Source organism: Nycticebus coucang, chromosome 11 (genome assembly GCF_027406575.1).
Source record: "Nycticebus coucang isolate mNycCou1 chromosome 11, mNycCou1.pri, whole genome shotgun sequence".
NCBI lineage: Eukaryota > Metazoa > Chordata > Mammalia > Primates > Lorisidae > Nycticebus > Nycticebus coucang.
Window position 1 is genome coordinate 17,639,179 of NC_069790.1, and position 23,786 is coordinate 17,662,964.

At 39.6% G+C, this 23,786-nt stretch overlaps 1 protein-coding gene across 3 annotated transcripts in view; it reads left to right on the forward strand.

The window, feature by feature from the left end:
* AMPH (amphiphysin) overlaps positions 1-23,786 on the forward strand; it is a 299,359-nt gene that overhangs the window by 147,930 nt on the left and 127,643 nt on the right. For all 3 annotated transcript variants that reach the window (XM_053608793.1, XM_053608795.1, XM_053608796.1), the window contains exon 3: positions 19,032-19,086. In XM_053608793.1, the coding sequence (XP_053464768.1) occupies positions 19,032-19,086 (55 nt within the window). The remainder of the gene's footprint in view (positions 1-19,031; positions 19,087-23,786) is intronic.

Sequence of the window (23,786 nt, forward strand, 5' to 3'; positions counted from 1 at the left end):
TGCACCCTTCGCCCAGGGCTGAGAATATAAGTTTAAAAAAATAACATAAACACAAATGTGTATGGCTACAGTAAGCATGTTAACAGGTGGATAAAATATTTATTTATTGTTATTATACTTGCATTTGGAAAAATTTGCTGTTTGCTTCAGCAGACAGGTCATGCCACAAATGACCATGATGTGAACATGTTAGTGTATCCACTTTTCATTAAATATTGATAGTGACCTTGTGAGATAGCCACTGTCTTAATTAAATCTGAGTCCATCACTAAACAACAGTTCAGAAAACCTCAGTTGACTTTCAGAGGCTCCTATCGGGTTACTAGACCTTCTGGATTCTGAGGTGCCAAGTTTTGTGCCTTCCAGAGTAGTGTTTTTTAAATATTAGCTGCATTAGAATCACCCAGAAGGCCTCCGTGCAGCACAGATTGTTGGACCTCACCCCTAGAGTTTCTAATTCAGTGGCTCTGGATGGGTCCAGAGAATCTGCACTTCTGTTGAGTTCCCAAGTGATACTAACATGCTGGTTGAGGACCACAGAGTGAGTACCAGTGCGTTGTCTATCCTTTCAACTTTTTCCCAAGTTTTTCCTCTGGTTTGTCCCTGAAACTTTTAATCCTATGTTTGATGCCCATTTTTTGCGTCTTTGTGACAAATATAAGTAAAGATTTGGGGGATCATTCTCTGGATTAACTGTGATCTGCGTATGTCAAACCAATGAAAAAGATCTGATCTTTAACAGGAATGATTAGGGGCAAAGTGATAGAGTTCTCTTCCTCTAAAGTTGTGGAACCTAGGAAGCTGAGATCTATTGTAATAAATGCCCTTGCTCACATCTTAGTGAGATTGAGTTTGGTGAGGCTCTTTCCAGATAGTCTGGTTTAAGAGGGGAAAGTATAGAAAGCATTAGAATTCTAGACGTAGGATGCTTGAGTGGGTAGGATGAAGAGGATTTATCTGGGGAATAATTTAAGTTCAACAAATACAAGGGCTTAAAAATGAAAATATCGGGTGGCGCCTGTGGCTCAGTGAGTAGGGCGCCGGCCCCATATGCCGAGGGTGGCGGGTTCAAACCCAGCCCCGGCCAAACCGCAACCAAAAAATAGCCAGGCATTGTGGCGGGCGCCTGTAGTCCCAGCTGCTTGGTAGGCTGAGGCAAGAGAATCGCGGAAGCCCAAGAGTTAGAGGTTGCTGTGAGCCATGTGACGCCACGGCACTCTACCCGAGGGCGGTACAGTGAGACTCTGTCTCTACAAAAAAAAAAAAAAAAAAAAAAAAAATGAAAATATCTTTCCACTAAGCAGCTGAAACAATGCTGGAAGGCAAATTTATAACATTAAATGCTTACATTAGAAACAAGAAATGGACTCTAATCAATAATCTAATTTCCTACCTAAAGAAACTGGAAAAGAAGAACAAAATAAACCCAAAACAAGCAGAAGGAAGAAAATAGATAAGAACAGAACAGAAATCAATGAAAGTGGAAACAGGAAAGCAATAGAGAAAATAAATGAAACAACAAGCTGATTCTTTGGAAAAAGCAATAAATCACGCCTGTAATTCTAGCAGCACTCTGGAAGGCCAATTGCTTGAATGATCAAATATGAGACCAGCCTGAGCAAACGTGAGACCTCATCCTTGCTCAAAATAGAAAAACTGAGGTAAGAGAATCACTTGAGCCCGAGTTGGAGGTTGCTGTGAGCTATGATGCCACTGCACTCTATCCAGGGCAACAGCTTGAGACTCTGTCTCAAAAAAAATAAAAAAAAAAGCAATAAAATTGATAAACTTCTAGTAGGATTGACAACAAAAAGGCACAAATTAGCTGAATCAGATATAAAGCAAAGGACATGACTATAGATCCTGTAGCCGTTTAAAGGATAATGAGGGGGTGTGGGAGGCAAGATGGCTAGAAATTATTTCTTGCATCTTCTCGGACCACCATGGAATAAAAGTTGATCTCAGTAACAACAGGAATCTGCATACTCATACAAAAACATGTAAGTTAAATAACCTTATGCTGAATGATAGCTGGGACAGAGATGAGATTAAGAAGGAAATTGCCAAATTTTGGGAACAAAATGACAATGAAGATACAAATGATCAGAACCTCTGGGATACTGCAAAGGCAGTCCTAAGAGGGAAATTTATAGCACGGCAAGCTTTCCTCAAGAGAACGGAAAGAGAGGAAGTTAACAACTTAATGGGACATCTCAAGCAACTGGAAAAGGAAGAACATTCCAATCCCAAACCCAGTAGAAGAAAAGAAATAACCAAAATTAGAGCAGAATTAAATGAAATTGAAAACAAAAGAATTATACAACAGATCAATAAATTAAAAAGTTGTTTTTTTGAAAGAGTCAATAAAATAGATAAACCTTTGGCTAACCTAACCAGGAAAAAAAGAGTAAAATCTCTAATCTCATCAATCAGAAATGACAAAGACGAAATAACAACAGACTCCTCAGAAATTAAAAAAAATCCTTAATGAATATTACAAGAAACTTTATTCTCAGAAATATGAAAATCTGAAGGAAATTGACAATACTTGGAAGCACATCACCTTCCAAGACTTAGCCAGAATCAAGTGGAAATGTTGAACAGGCCCATATCAAGTTCTGAAATAGCACCAACCATACAAAGTCTCCCTAAAAAGAAAAGCCATGGACCAGATGGCTTCACGTCAGAATTCTACCAAACCTTTAAAGAGGAATTAGTACCAAAAATCACATCATAACAAAGATATTTGTACCAGAATGTTTATTGCAGCCCTATTCATAATTGCTAAGTCATGGAAAAAACCCAAATGCCCATCGATCCACGAATGGATTAATAAATTGTGGTATATGTACACCATGGAATACTATGCAGCCTTGAAGAAAGATGGAGACTTTACCTCTTTCATGTTTACATGGATGGAGCTGGAACATATTCTTCTCAGTAAAGTATCTCGAGAATGGAAGAAAAGTATCCAATGTACTCACCCCTACTATGAAACTAATTTAGGACCTTCACATGAAAGCTATAACCCAGTTACAACCTAAGAATAGGGGGAAGGAGGAAAGGGTGGGGAGGGAGGGGGGTAGGGGTAGGGGCATTGAAAGGATCACACCTGTGGTGCATCTTATAAGGGTATATATGAGGCTTGGTAAATGTGGAATGTAAATGTCTTAGCAAAGTAACTAAGAAAATGCCAGGAGGGCTATGTCAACTAATGTGATGAAAATGTGTCAAATGGTCTATGAACCAAGTGTTTGGTGCCCCATGATCATATTGATGTACACAGCTATGATTTAATAAAAAAAAAAAAAAAAAAAAAAGGAATTAGTACCTATATCACTCAACCTGTTCCAAAATGTAGAACAGGAAGACTACCCAACACATTCTATGAAGCAAACATCATCCTGATCCCGAAACCAGGACAAGACCCAACAAGTAAAGAAAATTATGGACCAATATCACTAATGAATATAGATGCAAAAATATTCAACAAGATCCTAGCAAATGGGTGGAGCCTGTGGCTCAGTGAGTAGGGCGCTGGCCCCGGCCCCATATGCCAAAGGTGGCGTGTTCAAACCCAGCCCCGGCCAAACTGCAACAAAAAAACAGAACAAAAAAACAAAAAAGATCCTAACAAATAGAATCCAGCAACACATCAAACAAATTATACATCACGACCAAGTCGGTTTTATCCCAGGGTCTCAACACTGGTTCAATATACGTAAATGTATAAGTATAATTCAGCACATAAAGAAATTAAAAGCCAAAGACCATATGATTGTCTCAATTGATGCAGAAAAAGCTTTTGATAATATCCAGCATCCCTTCATGATCAGAACACTTAAGAAAATTGGTATAGAAGGGACATTTCTTAAACTGATAGAGGCCATCTACAGCAAACCCACAGCCAATATCGTATTGAATGGAGTTAAATTGAAATCATTTCCACTGAGATCAAGAACCAGACAAGGCTACCCATTGTCTCCACTGCTCTTTAACATTGTAATTCCCCATCGCAATTAGGGAAGAAAAGGAGATCAAGGGTATCCATATAGGGTCAGAAGAGATGAAACTTTCGCTCTTCACAGATGATATGATTGTATATCTGGAAAACACCAGAGATTCTACTACAAAACTCTTAGATGTGATCAAGGAATACAGCAGTGTCTCAGGTTACAAAATCAACATTCATAAATTGGTAGCCTTTATATATACCAACAGTAGTCAAGCTGAAAAAACAGTTAAGGACTCTATTCCATTCACAGTAGTGCCAAAGAAGATGAAATATTTGGGAGTATATCTAACAAAGGACGTGAAAGATCTCTATAAAGAGAACTATGAAACTCTAAGAAAAGAAATAGCTGAAAATGTTAACAAATGGAAAAACATACCATGCTCATGGCTGGGAAGAATCAACATTGTTAAAATGTCCATACTACCCAAAGCAATATACAATTTTAATGCAATCCCTATTAAAGTTCCACTGTTATACTTTAAAGATCTTGAAAAAATAATACTTCATTTTATATGGAATCAGGAAAAACCTTCAGTAGCTAAGACATTACTCAGTAATAAAAACAAAGCAGGAGGAATCACGCTACCAGACCTCAGACTATACTATAGACCGATAGTCATCAAAACAGCATGGTACTGGCACAAAAACAGAGAAGTAGATGTCTGAAACAGAATAGAGAACCAAGAGATGAATCCAGCTGCTTACCATTATTTGATCTTTGACAAGCCATTTAAAAACATTCAGTGGGGAAAAGATTCCCTATTTAACAAATGGTGCTGGGTAAACTGGCTGGCAACCTGTAGAAGACTGAAACTGGACCCACACCTTTCATCGTTAACTAAGATAGACTCTCACTGGATTAAAGATTTAAACTTAAGACATGAAACTATAAAAATACTAGAAGAGAGTGCAGGGAAATTCCTTGAAGAAATTGGTCTGGGCAAGTATTTTATGAGGAGGACTCCCCGGGCAATTGAAGCAGCTTCAAAAATACACTACTGGGACTTGATCAAACTAAAAACCTTCTCTACAGCCAAGAACACAGTAAGTAAAGCAAGCAAACAGCCCTAAGAATGGGAGAAGTTATTTGCAGGTTATGTCTCCAACAAAGGTTTAATAACCAGAATCTACAGAGAACTCAAACGTATAAGCAAGAAAAGAACAAGTGATCCGATCGCAGGCTGGGCAAGGGACTTGAAGAGAAACTTCTCTGAAGAAGACAGGCGCACGGCCTACAGACATATGAAAAAATGCTCATCATCTTTAATCATCAGAGAAATGCAAGTCAAAACTACTTTGAGATATCATCTAAGTCCAAGTAAGATTAGCCCATATCACAAAATCCCAAGACCAGAGATGTTGGCATGGATGTGGAGAAAAGGGAACACTTCTACAGTGCTGGTGGGAATGCAAATTAATACATTCCTTTTGGAAAGATGTTTGGAGAACAGTTAGAGATCTAAAAATAGACCTCCCCTTTAAAAGGGTGGTACCTGTGGCTCAAGGAGTAGGGCACCGGTCCCATATGCCGGAGGTGGCGGGTTCAAACCCAGCCCCAGCCAAAAACCACACACACAAAAAAAATAGACCTCCCATTCAATCCTACAATTCCTCTACTAGGTATATACCCAGAAGACCAAAAATCACATTTTAACAAAGATATCCGTACCAGAATGTTTATTGCAGCCCAATTCATATTTGCTAATTCATGGAAAAAGCCCAAGTGCCCATCGATCCACGAATGGATTAATAAATTGTGATATTTGTACACCATGGAATATTATGCAGCCTTAAAGAAAGATGGAGACTTTACCTCTTTCATGTTTACATGGATGGAGCTGGAACATATTCTTCTTAGTAAAGTACCTCAAGAATGGAAGTATCCAATGTACTCAGCCCTACTATGAAACTAATTTATGGCTTTCCATGAAAGTTATAATCCAGTTACAACCTAAGAATGGGGGAAGGGAGAAAGAGAGGGGATGGAGAGGAGAGGTGGCGGAGGGAGGGTGATTGGTGGGATTATCTGCGGTGCATCTTACAAGGGTATATGTGAAACTTAGTAAATGTAGAATGTAAATGTCTTAACACAATAACTAAGAAAATGCCAGGGAGGCTATGTTAACCAGTGTGATGAAAATGTGTCAGATGGTCTATAAAAGCAGTGTACGGTGCCCCATGATCGCGTTAATGTACACAGCTATGATTTAATAAAAAAAAAAGGATAATGAGGGAAGACTATGATCAATTTCTAATTTGGAAATCACCATGGACCAATCCCTTCATAACCACAAACTACCAAAAATCAATCAACGTGAATTTGTGGTTTAAAATCTAAAAAAGAAATCTCTCGACCCCCAGAGGTCTGATATTTAATAAAGAGTTATCACTAATTTTATACTATCTTTTCCAGAAAATAGAAAAGAAGGGAACTTCCCAAGTGATTTTATGAAGTCAGTATCACCTTGATACCCAAATCAGGTGACAACAATATGAAGGAACGAAAAAGTACAGATGAATATGTTTCATGAACTTAACATGTAAATATCCTTAAGATATCAGCTGATTAAGTTTTAAAATGTATAAAAAGAATTATATACCTTGATCAGATAGGGTTTATTCCATATATGCAAGGTTGGTTTAATATTCCAAACTCGAACATTGTAATCCATAATATAAGCAGGGTTGGGAAGAAAACAATCATATGATCATATTGATAGACGTAGAAAAATCAACCACCCATTTATGATAAAAATGCTCAGCAAGTTAGAAATATAGGGGAATTGATACATAGCATCTACAAAAACCCTATGGTTAATATCATAATTATTGGTAGGCTGAATGCTTTTCCCCTAGGATGTTCGCTATTACATGTAGTACAGTAGGGAAAATGAAACAACAGGCATGCAAATCAAAAAGGAAAAACTAAAGCTTTTTATTTGCAGATGACATGGTTGTGTATATAGAAAATTCTAAGACGTAAATAACTTAGAACTAATAGAGGTCAGCGAGGTCAGAGGATACAAGATCAACACACAAATATCCATCACGTTCTGCACTAGCAATGAATCTGCGGAAATACAAAAATAGAAATGTGGTATAATTTACAGTCAATCCAAAGAAAATGAAATCATTATGTACACAGTTTACAAAACACATCCCCGGATTTGTGTGTTTAAAATTATAAAATGCTAGTGAAAGAAATCACAGGACTAAAGAAATGGAAAGACAGACTGTGTTCATGGATTAGAATACTCAGCCCAGTAGAAATGTCAGTTGTCACCAAATTGACCTATAGGTTTAGTGCAATTTCTTGCAATTCTTACAGGATTTTTATAGACAGTGACAAGCTTCTTCTAAATTTTATATGGAAATTAATGGACCCTAAAATAAAACAATGGCAAGAAGAAAGCAGGAATCATTCGGCCTGCTCTATAGCTGTAATAAATAAGACATTTTGGAATTGCAGAGGGGTAGACTCAGATTAATAGAACAGAATAGATAAGCAAGAAATAGGACTATACAAATAAGCACAAGTAATTTTTGACAAAGGTGCAAAAGCAGTTTAATGGATGCTGTAGTAATTGGGTGTCCATCAGGAAAACAGACCAACCTTGACCTTGACCTTGACTTTATAAAAAATTAGTACAACAGGGCAGCGCCTGTGGCTCAAAGGAGTAGGGTGCCGGCCTATTTGCCAGAGGTGGCACGTTCAAACCCAGCCCTGGCCAAAAACTGCAAAAGAAGAAAATTAGTACAATATAGATCAATGACTTAAATGTAAAACATAAAACCTTTGGCAAAAAAAAAAAAAAAAAAAATTCTTTGGGATCTAGGGCTAAGAAAAGACTTCATAAACTTACACTAAAAACCCAGTCTTAAAGGAGAACATTTGATAAATTGAACCTCATCAAAACTACATACCTGCTCCTGCCAAAGAACTGGTAAGAGAATGAAAAGACAACTTAAAGACTGGGAGAAAATATTTGCAAACTACTTATGCAAGAACGGATTGGTATCCAGAATACATAAAAAGCTATCAAAGCTCCACATTAACAAAACCCAAACAGTTCAATTAGAAAATGGACAAGAGATGTGAATAGATATTTTACTGAAGTGGATATGTGGATGACGAAGAAGCATTTAAAATAATTTTCAGCTCATATTTAGCCATAAGAGAAATAATGCAAATCCCATAATATATGACTACACACGTCTCAAAACAGCTAAAATAAAAATTAGTGATAACTCTGAATGCTGGCAAGGATGTGGCAAAACCGAGCCATTCATACATTGTGTAAAATGATCCATAGCCATGTGGAAAACAGTTTGGCTGTTTCTTGACAAATTAAGTATGTGGCTGGGTGTGGTGGCTCATGCCTGCAATCCTAGCACTGAGCTTAGGAGTTCAAGACCAGCCTGAGCAGGACAGAGACACTGTCTCTTCTAAAAACAGAAAAACTAGCAAACTAGCTGAGTGTTGTGGCACACACCTGTAGTCCCAGCTAGTTGGGAGCCTGAAGCAAGAGGATTGCTTGTGCTCAAGCACAAGAGTTTGAGGCTGCTGTGAGCTGTGATACCACAGCACTCTACCCAGGGCCATAGAGTGAGACTGTTTCAAAAAAAAAGAAAAAGAAAGAAAAGAAAAAGTAAACACTTGCCATACAACCCAACAGCTGCCCTGGTAGGCATTTTTCTCACAGAAATGAAAATGTATGTTCACACAAAAATCTGCACACAAAAACTTACAGCAGCTTTATTTATATAGCTTCAAACTGGCAACACCCCAGATGTCCTTGGAGACGTGAATAGTAAACTATTGTGGTACTGTATATTTCTAAGTATTCCATAATACAATAAAGCTATTGACACACACAATAGCCAGTCTTCAGGAAATTATGCTGAGTGAAAAAAGCCAACCCTAAAAGGTTATATACTGTAGGATTCCATTTATGTAACATTTGGGCACAATTGCAGGAGTGGGGTAAAGATTTGTGGTTGTCAGTAGTTAGGGATGCGAGAGGGGGAGGTGGGTATGGTTATAAAAAGTCACAAGGGATTTTTGTCCTGATGGAAAAGTCATATCCTGACTGTGATACATTAACCTATAGCTGTGGTAAAATTGTATAAACCTTCACACACACACACACACACACACACACACACACACACAGTTTTAAGTGTCTTTTTAGCAATCTCATACTAGAGTTACACATTAGATTGTCCATCAATGCACTTAAGCCTCCCCGAAGTGGTAGACACAGTGAAACATTTAGAGTTGAGGTTCCCAATAGCCATCCCCTGGAGACCTTTCAAACATCGTTTCCTGGGTCCTACTCCAGACTTCTGCACCAGGTCACACATTTGGCTGTGTCTCTGAAGAGTTACCCTATGATGTTAACTACATAGATGCATGCCTGAGATCACACAGACACAGTGAAATGCTTTCCTTAATTGTATATCCACTTGAATATGTTCCCAAACCAGATTAATTATAAGAATCTTCTGAGAAGCTTTAAGAATTGCTTAAAATTTCCAATCCCCATTTGACTGGCTTAGGCAAATGCAGTGATAAAGTGTTTTTATCATTAAACCTTTCTTTAAGTAGAGCTTTCATATTTATACCGTGGTTTGTATCCTGTCTACTACTTGGCGGTAATAGCAATCTATAATTATAATTCTGCTTTGCATATGAGAAAACTGAGCATATGTCATAAAAATTTCATGTTAGAAACCAACTTGATGTCTCTTTTGGCCATTGGTATTCGTGTTTCCTCAGGTAGTAATTTGTCATATTGGTTTGATTTTTCTCATATCCATTGTTAAGTGGCTCTTGTACAGCTGCATAAATTATTCTTGTGTACTCCGGGGCCCTCTCTTACTATAATAGTTAACAGTATAAAATGACTTTCTGAAAAACTGAACTGTGTGTTTGATACTTGGAAATACAAAGCAAAAACAAGGAAGCATAAATTGCAAGTCACTTGTTTCAGGGAGGTTTTATTTATGCCTCCTGAAGACATTCCTTTGCAATATGACAAGTAGCAGAACTTAGCTTAATGAAACATTTATGGAACACCTACTCTTTGCAGAGTTTATCATTTAGAAGGTATTGGGTGGCATGATTAATAGTGACATCTAGCATTTACTGACTAGGTGATACATGCCAGGTACTTGGGAAGTAAATACTATTTATTATCATCCTCATATTATGGTGAGGACTCTGAGGCCTAGAGAAGGTGAGTAACTTGCACTAGGTTGCCCAGTTAGAATCAGCAGAACTCACATTTTAGATCCAGGCAGTGTGATACCAGAGCCCACAGACTTAACCACTGTGCATGTGAAGCACGTGGAATTAATTCTGTGGGGTTGTGAGCTTTTGAGAAAAACTTGTGCACACTTGGTATTTTAATTTGTGTATGAAGGCTGCATCCTGTGAGCATGGAGAATGGTGCCTTTAGTTAAATTATTCTTGTTGAAGTCCAAGGATCAAGTTTCTTGTTGGGCAACCTCATCCCTCATCTCCCAGCATCCCTGTCTTTGCAGCCCGGGACACAGAGGTGGGAGAGAGCAGGGGACCAGGAGAAGGGCTTTTGAGGCAGATTATAGGACTTCAATAACCTGTATGACCCGGATTCCGGTCCTGGCTTGTTGTCTGTGATTTGGGATGAGTGCTCAGCACTGTGCTTCTGTTTCCTCACTTGGAAAAATATACCCATCTCTCTGATGACGAATTATCAGAGTTGTGACACTGAGGACAGTTTCTGGAACAAAGCAACCACTCAGTGTTCAGTTTTGTAGCTACGTTGCCATGTCAAAGGTTTTCTTTGAGGGCATTGTTTAATCGTGTACTGAACTATTTCCCCAAATTCATATCTTAAAAGTACTAACCCCCAGTGCCTCAGAATGTGATTGTGTTTGGGGATAATGCCTTTGAGGAGATAATTAAGGTTAAATGGGGTCATGTGGGTGAGACTTGCTCCAGCTGGACTGGTGTCCTGATAGCAAGAGGGAGAGACAACAGGGGTGCACACACACAGACAAAAGGCCACGCAAGGATGCGGTGAGAAGGCGCTCATCTGCCTGGACTGGGGAGAGGCCTACACCTCCATCTTGGGTTTCTAGCCTTCAGAATCCTGAGCAAATGGATGGGTTCATTTTGTTGCTGTTATCTGTCTATTTTGGTGCCAGCCAGTCTGTGGCATTTTGTTATAGCAGCCCAGGAAAACTAACATAGATACCATAAAGGACAGTTGCAGACACATTGTGAACATTATATTATGCCTGCCGTAATGATAGCTAAGGCGCTTCTTTACATTAATGCATCTCTGTACCTTGACCTAGCAGTCGCTTTTCTAAGGGTTGGTTGTGATAAAACATTGTAGATAGAGGTGGCATCTACACCCACAGAAGCTACCGGAAGAATTGTCATTCGGGGGGGGGGACCCTTTCCCTTGGTTTTTGGGTCAGCTTCCCTGACCTTCCACCAGTATATGCGGCACTGGTAGTAAAGTGAAGGTTGAAGAGGTATTTAAATGATACCCTAATGTACCATATAAGTCAGACCTCTTCACATGCATACACACACAAACACACACAAGCACATGGGAAAGACTGAATGGCTTTTCATGGGCCCTACACTCAAGACATTAAAGCATATCTCACAGGTGTCTCCAGTCTGCGTGTTTTGATGATTTGACAGGTCTAAGAAGGCAGCTCTGTCCCCTTCCACACACAATGGGTTAGTTTCTCCAGAAGATCTGAAGGGAGACCTCTATCAACTCAAGTTAGTTGGCTTAAAGGAAATAAATGGAGAAAGGGTACCTATGATTATTAGCTAGCTTTCTAATTTGGATTTTGTTGAAAGGTAGAAAGTATGTTAGATTTAATTTTCAGATTATAGGTATTCTTGGAGTTGATGACAGGGATAGTTGGAAAGTGGATCGTGAGTCTTCTCAAAATTGTGGGAACCGAGATACGTCCTAAATGTCCCTCTCTGCTCTGCATACTACCCTCATTGTCCCAGGAATATGATTTCAAACATCCACTCTTACGTCTTGTCTACCTTCCAGATTCCTCATGAATGATATCCATGAAGTAAAAAAAAAAAAATTAGAGAAATTGTTTTATGGGATCAGTGCTGGGTTCTTAATCACAGCTACTATTACTACAAACAGCTCAAAGCAAGGAAATAGAAATATGTATTTCAGAGATCCTGATGATTTTATTTCTGAAAAACTTCCATCTTCCATTTTAACAGCACTTGCACCAGTCATAGGGAGAGCGCCATTTCTTCACAAATCTAAGAGTCTGTGGTGCTCGGTAGCCAAACGTCTTTGATCATAAGTGGATCCACATATTCTGCCTTATTATTCTGTTAATCAAGGCGCTGATTATGGACTCATTAAATCTCATCTACTTGATAATCTAATTTTCTTCTAAGCTTCAAAAAATGAGAAGCAAATTTATTAACATTGCCTTTGAGATTAATTTGTGTGAACTCTGAGCAATTGAGCCAATTTAAATTTTGGTATGTTAGTGGAGCCATTTTCAAGAGAAAAATGTCAGCAAAGGCCAAAAATAATAATGTGACTGTGAGAGCTTCTGTGAGCTTATGATCACAGAGGAGATGACAGGACTCACCTCCGTGAAATACCAGCCTTGTGAAGGTCCGTCTCCTCAGATTCACTTTTCATACATCTGTTAGTACTGCTTGCTTTTTGCACATGAGTCCTTTTAAAAAGGACTCACAGTTAGCTTCTAAGTTATAGAGGCAATTTGATGAAAACATTTTCTGTAAGGGTGTGGTGTTTTCATTCTCCTTTCTTCTCCTTTTTATCACACAGGTTACCTATAAAGATAAATCAGTACTACATTTACCATAAAATCATGTCAATTCTACAAGCTATGGCTTGTTTAATTGATGAAAAATCTGTTGCCTTAAGGAATTTGCCAGATGACATAACTTTTTATAAAATCCACCAGTTTTGGTTTTGCAAGTATTGCCAGGGCCAGAGTAACACTCAGTCCCTTCCTGTGTGTCATGTACCAGGTGGTATGAAGGAATGACACCCCTAACGTGCAGTGATTGCTACTTCCCTAAGTGTAATTCCATAGAAATCATTAGTTTCCTCTGTATTTTGTTGATTTAATTCATTTAATACCTCAACTACAGCTTTTTTCTTCTGTGCAGAAGTAAGAAGGGTTGAAGGTAAGTTGACACAATTATCCCTCTTTAATGACTCTTAAAGTCTGAGGCATAAATATGAAATATAATTGTTAGTGCCAGAATTTAGAGTACCCAAACAATAAAGAATTTGGCCCAGTATATTTTCAAAGTGTCACTCATGGCACCTAATTCAGCCCCAGTTTTTTTTTTTTTTTGCAGTTTTTGGCCAGGGCTGGGTTTGAACCCACCACCTCTGGCATATGGGGCTGGCGCCCTACTCCTTTGAGCCACAGGCGCTGCCCCTCAGCCCCAGTTTTAAGCTCAACACCTGCAGACCACTTGCCACCCTAGGAGACCCTCTTCTTTGCGTCAGTCTGAGGAAGCTGTTCTTATCAGGACCTGGCAGACTATGAGAAAGCATCTGTAACTCTTCTGTGCTCTTAGCAGAGGGTAGTAGGAAATTTTGATACAGTAGTGTTTATAGCTGCTCCTTCGACACTATATACATTAATTCTTCACATGATCGATGGCCAGGTGCAGTGCCTCATGCCTATAATCCCAGCACTTTGGAAGGCCAAGACAGGAGGATCAGTTAAGGCGAAAGACCTTGTCTCAAAACAAAACAAATAAATAAATAAATAATTTGCAAACCTTGACTAGGTGCGGTGGGGGTGGCTGTCCAAGGTGCTGAAGTGACACAAGTGAGAGCTGTCCAGCTGTCTGTCCAGGAGCCCATTCCCTTCACCCCACCCCCAACCCCAGACATATAGGCAAATGATTAAGGAACTGGTGTTACTGAGAACAACTTGGAAACACATTGAATTAGGTATGGAGTGTGATTTCTTTGTATTGAGTAATAATCTCTGAACTTCCTTGCTGATGTGTTTGCTGCACTATTTCTCTAACTATTGAATTAGATTTTTAATTTCGTTCTAGTTGTTAAAGGCTGATATGCTGAGTAATGCCTATAGGAATAAGAGCAGGAATCAATACCACTTGGCAAGTGAATGAGGGGATGTTTCTATTAGAGGCAGTCACTCTCCGACCTTTGTGCTTTTTCTTAAGCGTGGCTGCTATTTTTGGCATGTCCATGATGAGACCCAGAGTGATCTTGACTTATTTTCCAGGACAGCTGGGAAATGGAACTGGAGAGAATGCATCCTTCTCCCCAGTCCCATGGGGATGTGAGATCCAATGAGAGGGAATGGGGGAAGAACAGCTTTAAAGAGGAAGGGAGGGTGGACGGCGCCTGTGGCTCAAAGGAGTAGGGCACTGGTCCCATATACCAGAGGTGGTGGTTCAAACCCAGCCTCAGCCAAAAAAAAAAAAAAAAAGAGGAAGGGAGGGCAAGCTGCTCCCAGGCTTAGGGGACTGTCTAGGGTTGAGAAGTGGCAGCTCTTGGACACTGGTACATGTTTCAGACGAAAAAAGTAAAGAATCTTGACTACCACCAAGGCCATATTGTTGTACTATATGCAGAGCAAGGAATTTTATAGGTGGAAGATCCTGCTTGGATCTTGTCCAAAGAGGAGTATAACTCGGGAATTCAGATAACTTAATTATAGTAGACTCCCTTGCCCTCCTATTGCCATGAGCTCTGTAGTCAATATAACCAGGAGATAGAATAATAATTTTGCCATTTCTTATAGAGCAGGCATCCTCAAACTTTTTAAACAGGGAGACAATTCACTGTTCCTTAGACGGTTGGAGGGCTGGACTATAGTTTTTTAAAAAAAGCAAACTATGAACAAATTCCTATGCACGCTGCACATATCTTATTTTGAAGTAAAAACAAAATGGGAACAAATACAATTCACAAAACTTCATGTGGCCCGCGGGCCGCAGTTTGAGCATGCCTGTTATAGAGAATGATATAACGAAATAGAAGTGAAAATACAGGCAAGTCGTCTGAAGCATGAAGAACTTTGAATCTGTGCTCTGCACACACAGATATATACATACATGGTACACAGTTCACAGCTGAATTACTGAAATTATATTTTCAGGGGAATTTGTAATGAATTTCAAATTCAGTGAAATCTGAGCAATGCCATAAGAACTTGTTAATTTAAAATATCTGTGATTCATGCAGAATAATGATGTTAAGGAAATTTCATTAGGCAATAGGTTTTACAGAGAATAAACAATTCTGTGACATGTATGTGAAGCATTTCTGTCCAGAGCCTTTAACCTTTTTGATTCAGGCAGAATTTTAGATGCAATTCAATATGGTTATTACTGAGTGACTAATGAAAACTTAATACTCATGGGGAAAATTAAGTATTTTAATAATGGGAAAAGAAGAAAGTCATTTACACTAGTCTCCAATTTATCTGCTTAAGTTGAACTGATTTAGGTAAGCCATTATTATACAATTTGAACTTCCTTCCATTTTCGTATCAAAAATGTCTTCTGAGATTTGTACTTCATTTTATAAAAACCATTCATGTTTCCCTTTGGCAGGACGAATCCAGTGTATGGACTGGAGCCGGAATTATTTCATTCTTCTTTCTAGTTCTGAAAGAAAAAGCAAATACTTAATTGTGGGTTTAATTTTACATCTTTATGCCTTGAATGTTTGGGAAAAGAATGTTCTTCCCTGCTACTCTTTTGCTATTTTTGGATTCTCTGAACAATCCTGGTGTCTCAGAACCATCCGTTTTCATGGCTGGCTTTGTGTGGTTTTCTGAGGGAAACCATCCTTCCAGATGAGAAGTGAGTCTTGCTTTAACTCAGTGTCTCTCACGCTTTTCCATGGAAGGACCACGGACAGCAAAGCAAAGTCCTAAAGCAGAGCGCTGGAAGCAGCAGCATCTGTGAAGTTCTGGGTTTCCCTTCGGGCAATTTTTCATTCTGCTTCTTAACAGGTGGTCTGGCTTGGTGGTTGTAAAACAGTTTCCATTTCCAGTTTCAAACCCTTCGTGAACCTTGTCGGGTTTTGGGTTCAGTTTCAGTGCAGATCTGTCCAGGTAAATCACATGTCTGGCTGCAGATATTTTCTTTATAATGAGTTTGTCGCAGCTGTTTGCCGTGACCTGACTCTGGAGCCATGCTTCTTTCTCTCCCTACTCTCTGTCTCTTCCATCACTCGGCCACCACTTGAACTCCCATTTGCTAATGATCCACCTTGTCCTCAACCTTTTCAATGTGGGTTCCTCTCTGGAATGTGAGTGCCTTCTGTGCTTGTTCGTTCACTAATCCAGTGGGACTTTTGTCATTGTGGTGAGATTTCAGCCTTCTCCACATTTCAGCATTTCACGACTGATGGTGAATTGTTTTATCAGGTGGTTCAGGCTAGGTTATACTTTGGCAGCAGTATGTCAGTGGCTTAGAGAAATGAGAAACAATAGAGATTTGCTTCTCATTCCTGATAATATGAATGGAGTGGCTGTACTTCAGGTCTCCATTTGCTCCAGATCCAGGTTATTGGAGAAGCAACCCCTGTCTGGAACATTGTGGGGCTCATGGCTCGGGCGAAAGAAATGGCAGGACTTTGGGATGGCTCTTCCAGCTCAGAAGTAGCAGTACCTGTCGCTCCCATTCATTTTCTTGGCCAGTTCCACAGCCAAGCCTGATGTTACTGAGGCAGAAAGTATGATCTTTTTTCCCCAAGCAGATATGGTAGAGAGATATGGCTTAGATAGACCAGAGTAAAATCTCCCAAAGCCATATTTTTTTTCAGCTTTTTATTTACTCAGATGACATATACCTGTCACATAATAGATCTTCAGTAGGGCAGAGACTCGCTTCTTTGTTCCAAAATTTTTCCTTGGTGGTATCGAGGACCTCCTCCTGACTTTTCTGGATCTTTCCATCCTCTGCTTTTGCTCAAGTGTTTATCATCTGAATGTTCTCTGCATTTCCCACATCCTCTCCCTGGATATAGTTTTCTAGTATACTCTGCTGTTTTGGAACTACACCACAATTTGTTTAGCTCGCAGCAGTTTGCTATCACACTATGTTTCCGACTGGCTCAGCAAGACAGGGGCAGCCTAGAGTTTGGATTTGAAATTGTGTTGAGATACTACAAACACTACAAAGGGAGGCAATTGTTTGGTACTTTGATGATTTCTGTTTTGCTATTCTGAATGGAACCATTATGTTCTAACTTCATATATGCCAGCAAATGATTAACACTAAGATTTTTTTGTATTGACTTTAAGCTTTTATCCCATAGTACCTGGGCTTACAGAGCTGCAAAAGTAACTTGAGATTAACTCAAATACAGAAAACCTTACCAGAGAAAATTGCACAGATGAAACGAAAATAATGTCACTATCCTTCATGATGCCAGTGCTATGTGCAAAATAGCCTCATCCAGAATTTCTTTTGGAGTCCAGCATAGTCTTGAAATAAGCACTTCTTTTTAGAGATTCTTTTTATTAATCACTGTCTTTAAATATGATGGGCATTTTGCCTTTGCTTTGTACTTGACTTCAGAATACTTTGAATAGCTATTGCGATGCAAAATGTAATTTTCCCTGCAGTGCGTATTTTTTTGCTCAGTTATTTTAGTTCCCCTACTAGATCATAATATACAGAGGAAAGAGTTCCCCCACCACCACTTTTCCCTGAAAAATACCTTATGGAATGGAATGAGTGTTGGAGTTGCTATCTTATTATTGAACTCAAGGTATGCCAGCTCTCTGCAATTTTGTTAAATGATGATGCATGCGTTAAAATGCGTGTATTTTTTATTTCCAGGTGTAATGTTATAGCAGACACTGTAAGTGCCCAGCTGTGTGCCCCACTAGCTTCCTTATCTGAGCCCACTAGACTTATTTGCAACTGTCAACATTGGCAACTTTTTGCCTGAGGTTTCTGCAGCTCTCTCTGTCTTTATATAGACATCCTGGGGGAATTAGTGTAACCCAGGAGCAGCTCTCAACCAGTAATTGACAGGAGATCGACACCCCAGATTCCATTGTCCCCAGTTAGGGCATCTTATGGTATTTGACTGATTTTGTCTCCCAGAGTTTCACGGTGGGACTGAGGCCCAACCTCCCTCGGTGGTAGCCTGATGATAACACCTGGCACTGGTTTTCTTCCCTTCCCCGCCTCTTCTCCACTCAGCTCTTAACATTTCTTAGATTAACTCCAAATTAAAGTCCTTGTAATCTAATCCTAGTTTCAGAGTGTCTGAGTTTCTAAGGGGAAGCCAAACCCAAACCAAGCATTGATATGTCAGAATTTACAATTTAGCAATTTCTCTGTTTCAGTGCAGTCCCATAAAAATACAACGCAAACCATATACATAGTTCAAAATTTTCTAGAAAAAAGTGAAAAGAAACAGTAATTTCAATAATGTAGTTTATTTAAGCCAACGTATCTAAAATACTACCATTTTAATATGTAATCTATATAAGACATTTTGACTTTTTGATGCTAAGTCTCTAAAATCTGTATAAAATAAACTTACACTGTAAATGTAAAATGTACTTATGCGGATAGTTTGGACTATCCACATTGCAAGTGTTCAGCAGCCACGTGCGGCTAGGTACTACCATATTAAATAATGGTGATCAGTTCCTTATGGCTGTTGACAACATATGTGTCAAGATCTGCACACTTGATAGCTCTTGAATATACAGGAGGCTGTATCATGGGTCATATTTTCTACTCCACAAATTCTTGCCTTCTCTTATTGCTTTTCTGAGCTTAATAAAATCTCTGCAAGCAATCTAGTCAGATGGGCACTATTCCCTTGTTTTGCTTATGTGCACATATTTATGCTTTTTTTAAGCATGAGCTTCTGGCAGTAGTAATGTTGAGACTTACTGCTTCTTACAGGTTTGCATGCAAAATAAAGACTATTGTTTAGCATCTCTGGGCTTGTGTGTCTTTCAGGCGGAGGGTACCAGACTTCAGCGAGAACTCCGGGGATATTTAGCAGCCATCAAAGGTAACATGTCTGAGCTGTTTTATTGCCTGTGACCAAACACAGGTTGTTCTTGGAATTCATGAGTGGTGGGATTGAGTGTTAATTTCCAAAGGCATTTGTCTTCCTGGCAGGATGGGCACTTGAACACAGGTGTTTCATTCCACCTATCCCCACCCCCCAAATTGCCATTGAAATGATCATGAGAATCTGCCAAAAAAAATTGTCTGCCCTTATGCTGGAAACTAAGAATAAATACCACCTACATGCTAGAGATTTCTAGTAAGATTGTTAGATGGAGTGAGCTTGAGACCTTGTTTAAGAAAAGCTCCAGCTAGCTCACATCCCGAGGGAGAGCTTATCCCAAGAGAAGAACATAACAGACACACACTAAAGGCCTCTCCTTGGAAAGGTGAGGGAAGGTGGCAGAGGCAGGTGGAGAGTCTTCAGGAAGCGTGGCCCTGGACTGCCTGTGCCTGTGTGGATCTGCAGCACTTGCAGTCCTTCCAGTGTAAAAGACATGTGAATGGAGAGGCCATGGGGCTGATGTCTGGACTCACCGGTGCAAGGTAAAGAAATGAGGCCAGTGGGAGGGAGAGAACAGGAGTGGGAGGTGTGTGCAGCCCAGGCCTGCTCTCTGTCACCACACTCCCTGCCCTGGGTCTGAGCCACGGGTACCCATGGTTGGGACATATCATCAGCCAGATTTTGAGATTAGTGGAGAGAGAATGGATAACCTGATAAGGGTGTTGGGAAAACCAGCCAGACAAGTAGAAAACAGTGAGATTCTCCATCTCACACTTGACTCCCTCCTTCCCAATTCCAGATAAAGTAAAGATTTAAATATGTATACAAAGGCGTGTGCTAAAGTGCTGAAATAAAGTATTTAGTCTTGAGTAGACAAGGTTTTTATAATGGTCATACTCAGAAACCACAAGACTGAAATGTTGGCATTCATAAATACATAAAACTTACACAATTTATAAAAACACTATTTTGACAGCATTTTTGGTGAAAGTGAACCAAGGCATAAAGAAGTAAGTAAACTAAAAGAAAATAATTTGGTTAAATAAGAAATGGGTAAAACGCATGAAGAACTAGCCACAGAGGAACTAGAGATGAGTAATAAATGTGAAAAATGCTTATCGTCACGAAGAATCGAAGAGTATTAAGAAGAATCAAAAGGAAGTTGCTGTCCTTAAAACACAAATGTCATAATACCTAACGCTGGCAAAGCTGAGAAGTGTGGACCCCTTTTGTGCATTGTGAGTAGGACAACTTTTTTTGAGAACACTTTGGCAAAAGCCATTAAATGAGTATTCTCTTTTTTTATTTTTTAATTTCACGTGTTCTGACCTAGCAGTTCCATTTCTAAGAATTAATTCTCAGAGTTTCCATGTGGATGTGTAAAATTGATTACAAATAGATAAATGTGGTGTAAAGAGGTTTTTGTGACTTGTCTGTGGTCACATGCCTGGCAACCAGCAGGGCACGAAACTGTTGTGTCTTTCTCCTGAATCTTATGTTTATCCACTGTCTTTTACTGCCCTTGGACTTTATGGTAGGGCATTGGTTTCACAAATTAGAGTTCATCTACACAGTGGAATAATGGCCACTTAGTAACATTACTTCTTATTGAGCAAGCCTCTCCAGGCATCCTCAAAGTTTTTTAAACAGGGGGCCAGTTCACTGTCCCTCAGACTGTTGGAGGGCCGGACTATAGTTTAAAAAACAAACAAAAAACTATGAACAAATTCCTATGCACATATCTTATTTGGAAGTAAAAAAACAAAACAGGAACAAATACAATCACACCACCTCATGTGGCCCGTGGGCTGCAGTTTGAGGACCCCTGCCTATACTAAGCATTTTAGGCATATCACCTTTGTGATCTCCTAACACAGATGTGATCAATGTCATTAATTCCCTTAACTCTGTTTTACCTTTGCAAAGAAGTAAGGCTCAGAGAATTTAACTTGTGCAGATTCTTAGAGCTCATGATTAACTTTCCCAGTATTAACTTTAAGTATTTAACAGTTAACACCCTTAAGGGGTGTAGGTAGTCATCAAACAGGACAGGAGATGGGCTCCGGAAGTTCCTTGCAGGAAGACTATAACTGGAACAGACCTAGGAAGGGGTCATCAAACAGAACCCAGTCAGAAAACAGAACCAACTCTAGATATTTCTTTCATTATTTATTTAAGATCTGAACAAGAAGTTATATATTATTTCAATAATGATAATAGTTGTTGACTATGTGCCTGGACTTTCTCTATGTTAGCTATTATTTTTTTATATAAATTTGTTGAATAAATGAGTGAACTATATAATTTGGTCTATTTTACCTCCTTGATATGAAGGAAGGCTCCTTATAAAGACTGGTATAATTTTTTTCCTTAATGTGGTCTAGAAGGAGTCTTCACTGAGCGAGGCTCCAGAGAGAAGCTGGTGGCATATCCCAGCGGCCTTTCTGTCGGGCTGTGCCTGGATCCCACTGCTAATAGTCCCATCTCCATATGGAGGAGAAAGGACCTAACATCAGCTTCACCCCTTCTTGGGTTTTGCTGATTGATTAATGTTATAATTGATTACTGTTATAGTAAGTGATGTTCCAAAAAAGGAGATGCCTATTTAAATTATTTTGGCCAGGGTTTTATAGAATGAAACAGGTTACTGCTGACTTCTGAAAAGTCAATTCCAGAAGGCCTGTGGGGGAGACAGGATTTTCCCATTACTGGGTTGTAGAGTCCTGTCCTATGAAGAATTAGTAGTATTCCTAAGAGTGACATTTGGGGTTTGGGGAAAATACTTGACAAAGGATACAATTAAGTAGACCATAACTTGCATTTTCAAAATGCTTTTGTGGCGAATTGTTTTTGGTTTTTACAAAAAAGAACGCTAGGCAACTAGTCACATTGTAACACAGGCAGCCTGCTAACAGTATCAGAGCAGAGTGGGACCTGGTCCAGAGTGAGACTTGGTCCTGAGTGAGACCTCTCTCCTGTGGGAGAATCCCTGAGCTTCTCAGTTTCCATTAGTCCCTCATCTGTAAGTTCCTCCACTTCTCTCAGAAGCCCCCAAAGTTCTCAACAGGGATTCTTTGAAATTGGGTTAAAAGAATTCTCCCTTTCATCTTAACTATCGTAGATGATTTCTGGGTAGCATTCTCTGAAGGTCTTTATGATTTCTGCTGATGCTTAGGCTTATGCTCTCATTCATTTTAGCAGTAAATAAACATCTCTTGAGCACTATTTGCGTGACTGACACTGTTTTAGGAGGTGAAGATGCAGAGATGAGCAAGGCACGGCACCTGCTCTCAAGGAGTTTGCAGCAGAGATGGGGAGACAGTTAAATAAAGAAAAAGGCCAGATCCGGTAGTAATACATATTTTAATAGACACATGCATTGAGTGCCATCGTAGCAGAAGACATGAGATGAGATCAGGAATGTTCCATCCAGAAAACCTATAACTTGAATGGACCCAGGAAGGGGTGTAGGTAGTCATCAAGTGATTAGGTGTGCTAGAGAAAGCAGTTGATGGTGGTGGGACATTCCTCAGAGAAATGGCCAGACCAGGAGGCAGGAGGAAGCCTGAGCTATTTGGGAAACAATCAGAGCAGTGAGGTGCAAGCAGAAAACTGAGCTACGCGAGACATGGAATGGTGTGAAGAAGGGCTTTGTGTATATCACACTGTGGTTTTATTCTGTCAGGGGGGAAGACAGTTGTTAAGTTATTGCAGGCAAGGGGATAAGTCACATGATTAGATTTTAGAATAGTAGTTACTGTGAGTTAGTGGAATTCAGAGTAGCGGAAATGAAGCTGCAAGGAGATTTATTAGAAGTCTAGCCCATTGGACGGCGCCTGTGCCTCAGTGGAGTAGGGCGCCGGCCCCATATGGAGCTGGTGGATTCAAACACAGCCCTGGCCAAAAAAATGCAAAAAAAGAAAGAAGTCTAGTCCAATAATTTAATAATAATGATGATAGGTAACCTTTATTTTTGTTTGTTTGTTTTTTGTTGTTGTTGAGACAGAGTCTCGCTTTGTTGGCCTCCGTAGAATGCTATGGCGTCATAGGTCACAGCAACCTCAAACTCTTGGGCTCAAGTGATTCTCTTGCCTCAGCCTCCCGAGTAGCTTGGACTATAGGGACCTGCCATAATTTCTGGCTATTTTTAGAGACAGAGTCTTGCTGTAGCTGAGGTTGGTCTCTGAACTCCTGAGCTCAAGCAGTTCACTTGCCTTGGCCTCCCAGAGTGCTAGGATTACAGTGTGAGCCACCGAGCCCAGCAGTAGCTATCATTTATTGACCATTTATTTGCCAGGCTCTAAGATACGCTTTTTAAATGCCTCATTTTGTATAAATGTCACTACAACCTTATAGCAGGATAGCAGCATGAATATTTTATACTTTGGAAAACCGAGGTTTTGAATTTTGCCTAAAATTGCTCAGATTGTATGTAACAGAGCCAAGATTTTAACAGAGGCTAATGATTGCAAATAATAGTTTTAATTGTCAAGCCATATTGCCTCCAAAAATATTTTTCATAATAATGGCTGACATCGGAATGTTTGCTATGTGCCAAGTACTTTGCTAAACCATTTTACATGGATTATTCCATGTACTCTAAATTGTGGATAATGAGAACCCAATTTAGGGCGGTGTTAGGGAAGGAAGGGGCTAGCTAGGTTGGATAGTCAGGCAGAATTAGTGTATCTTGACAA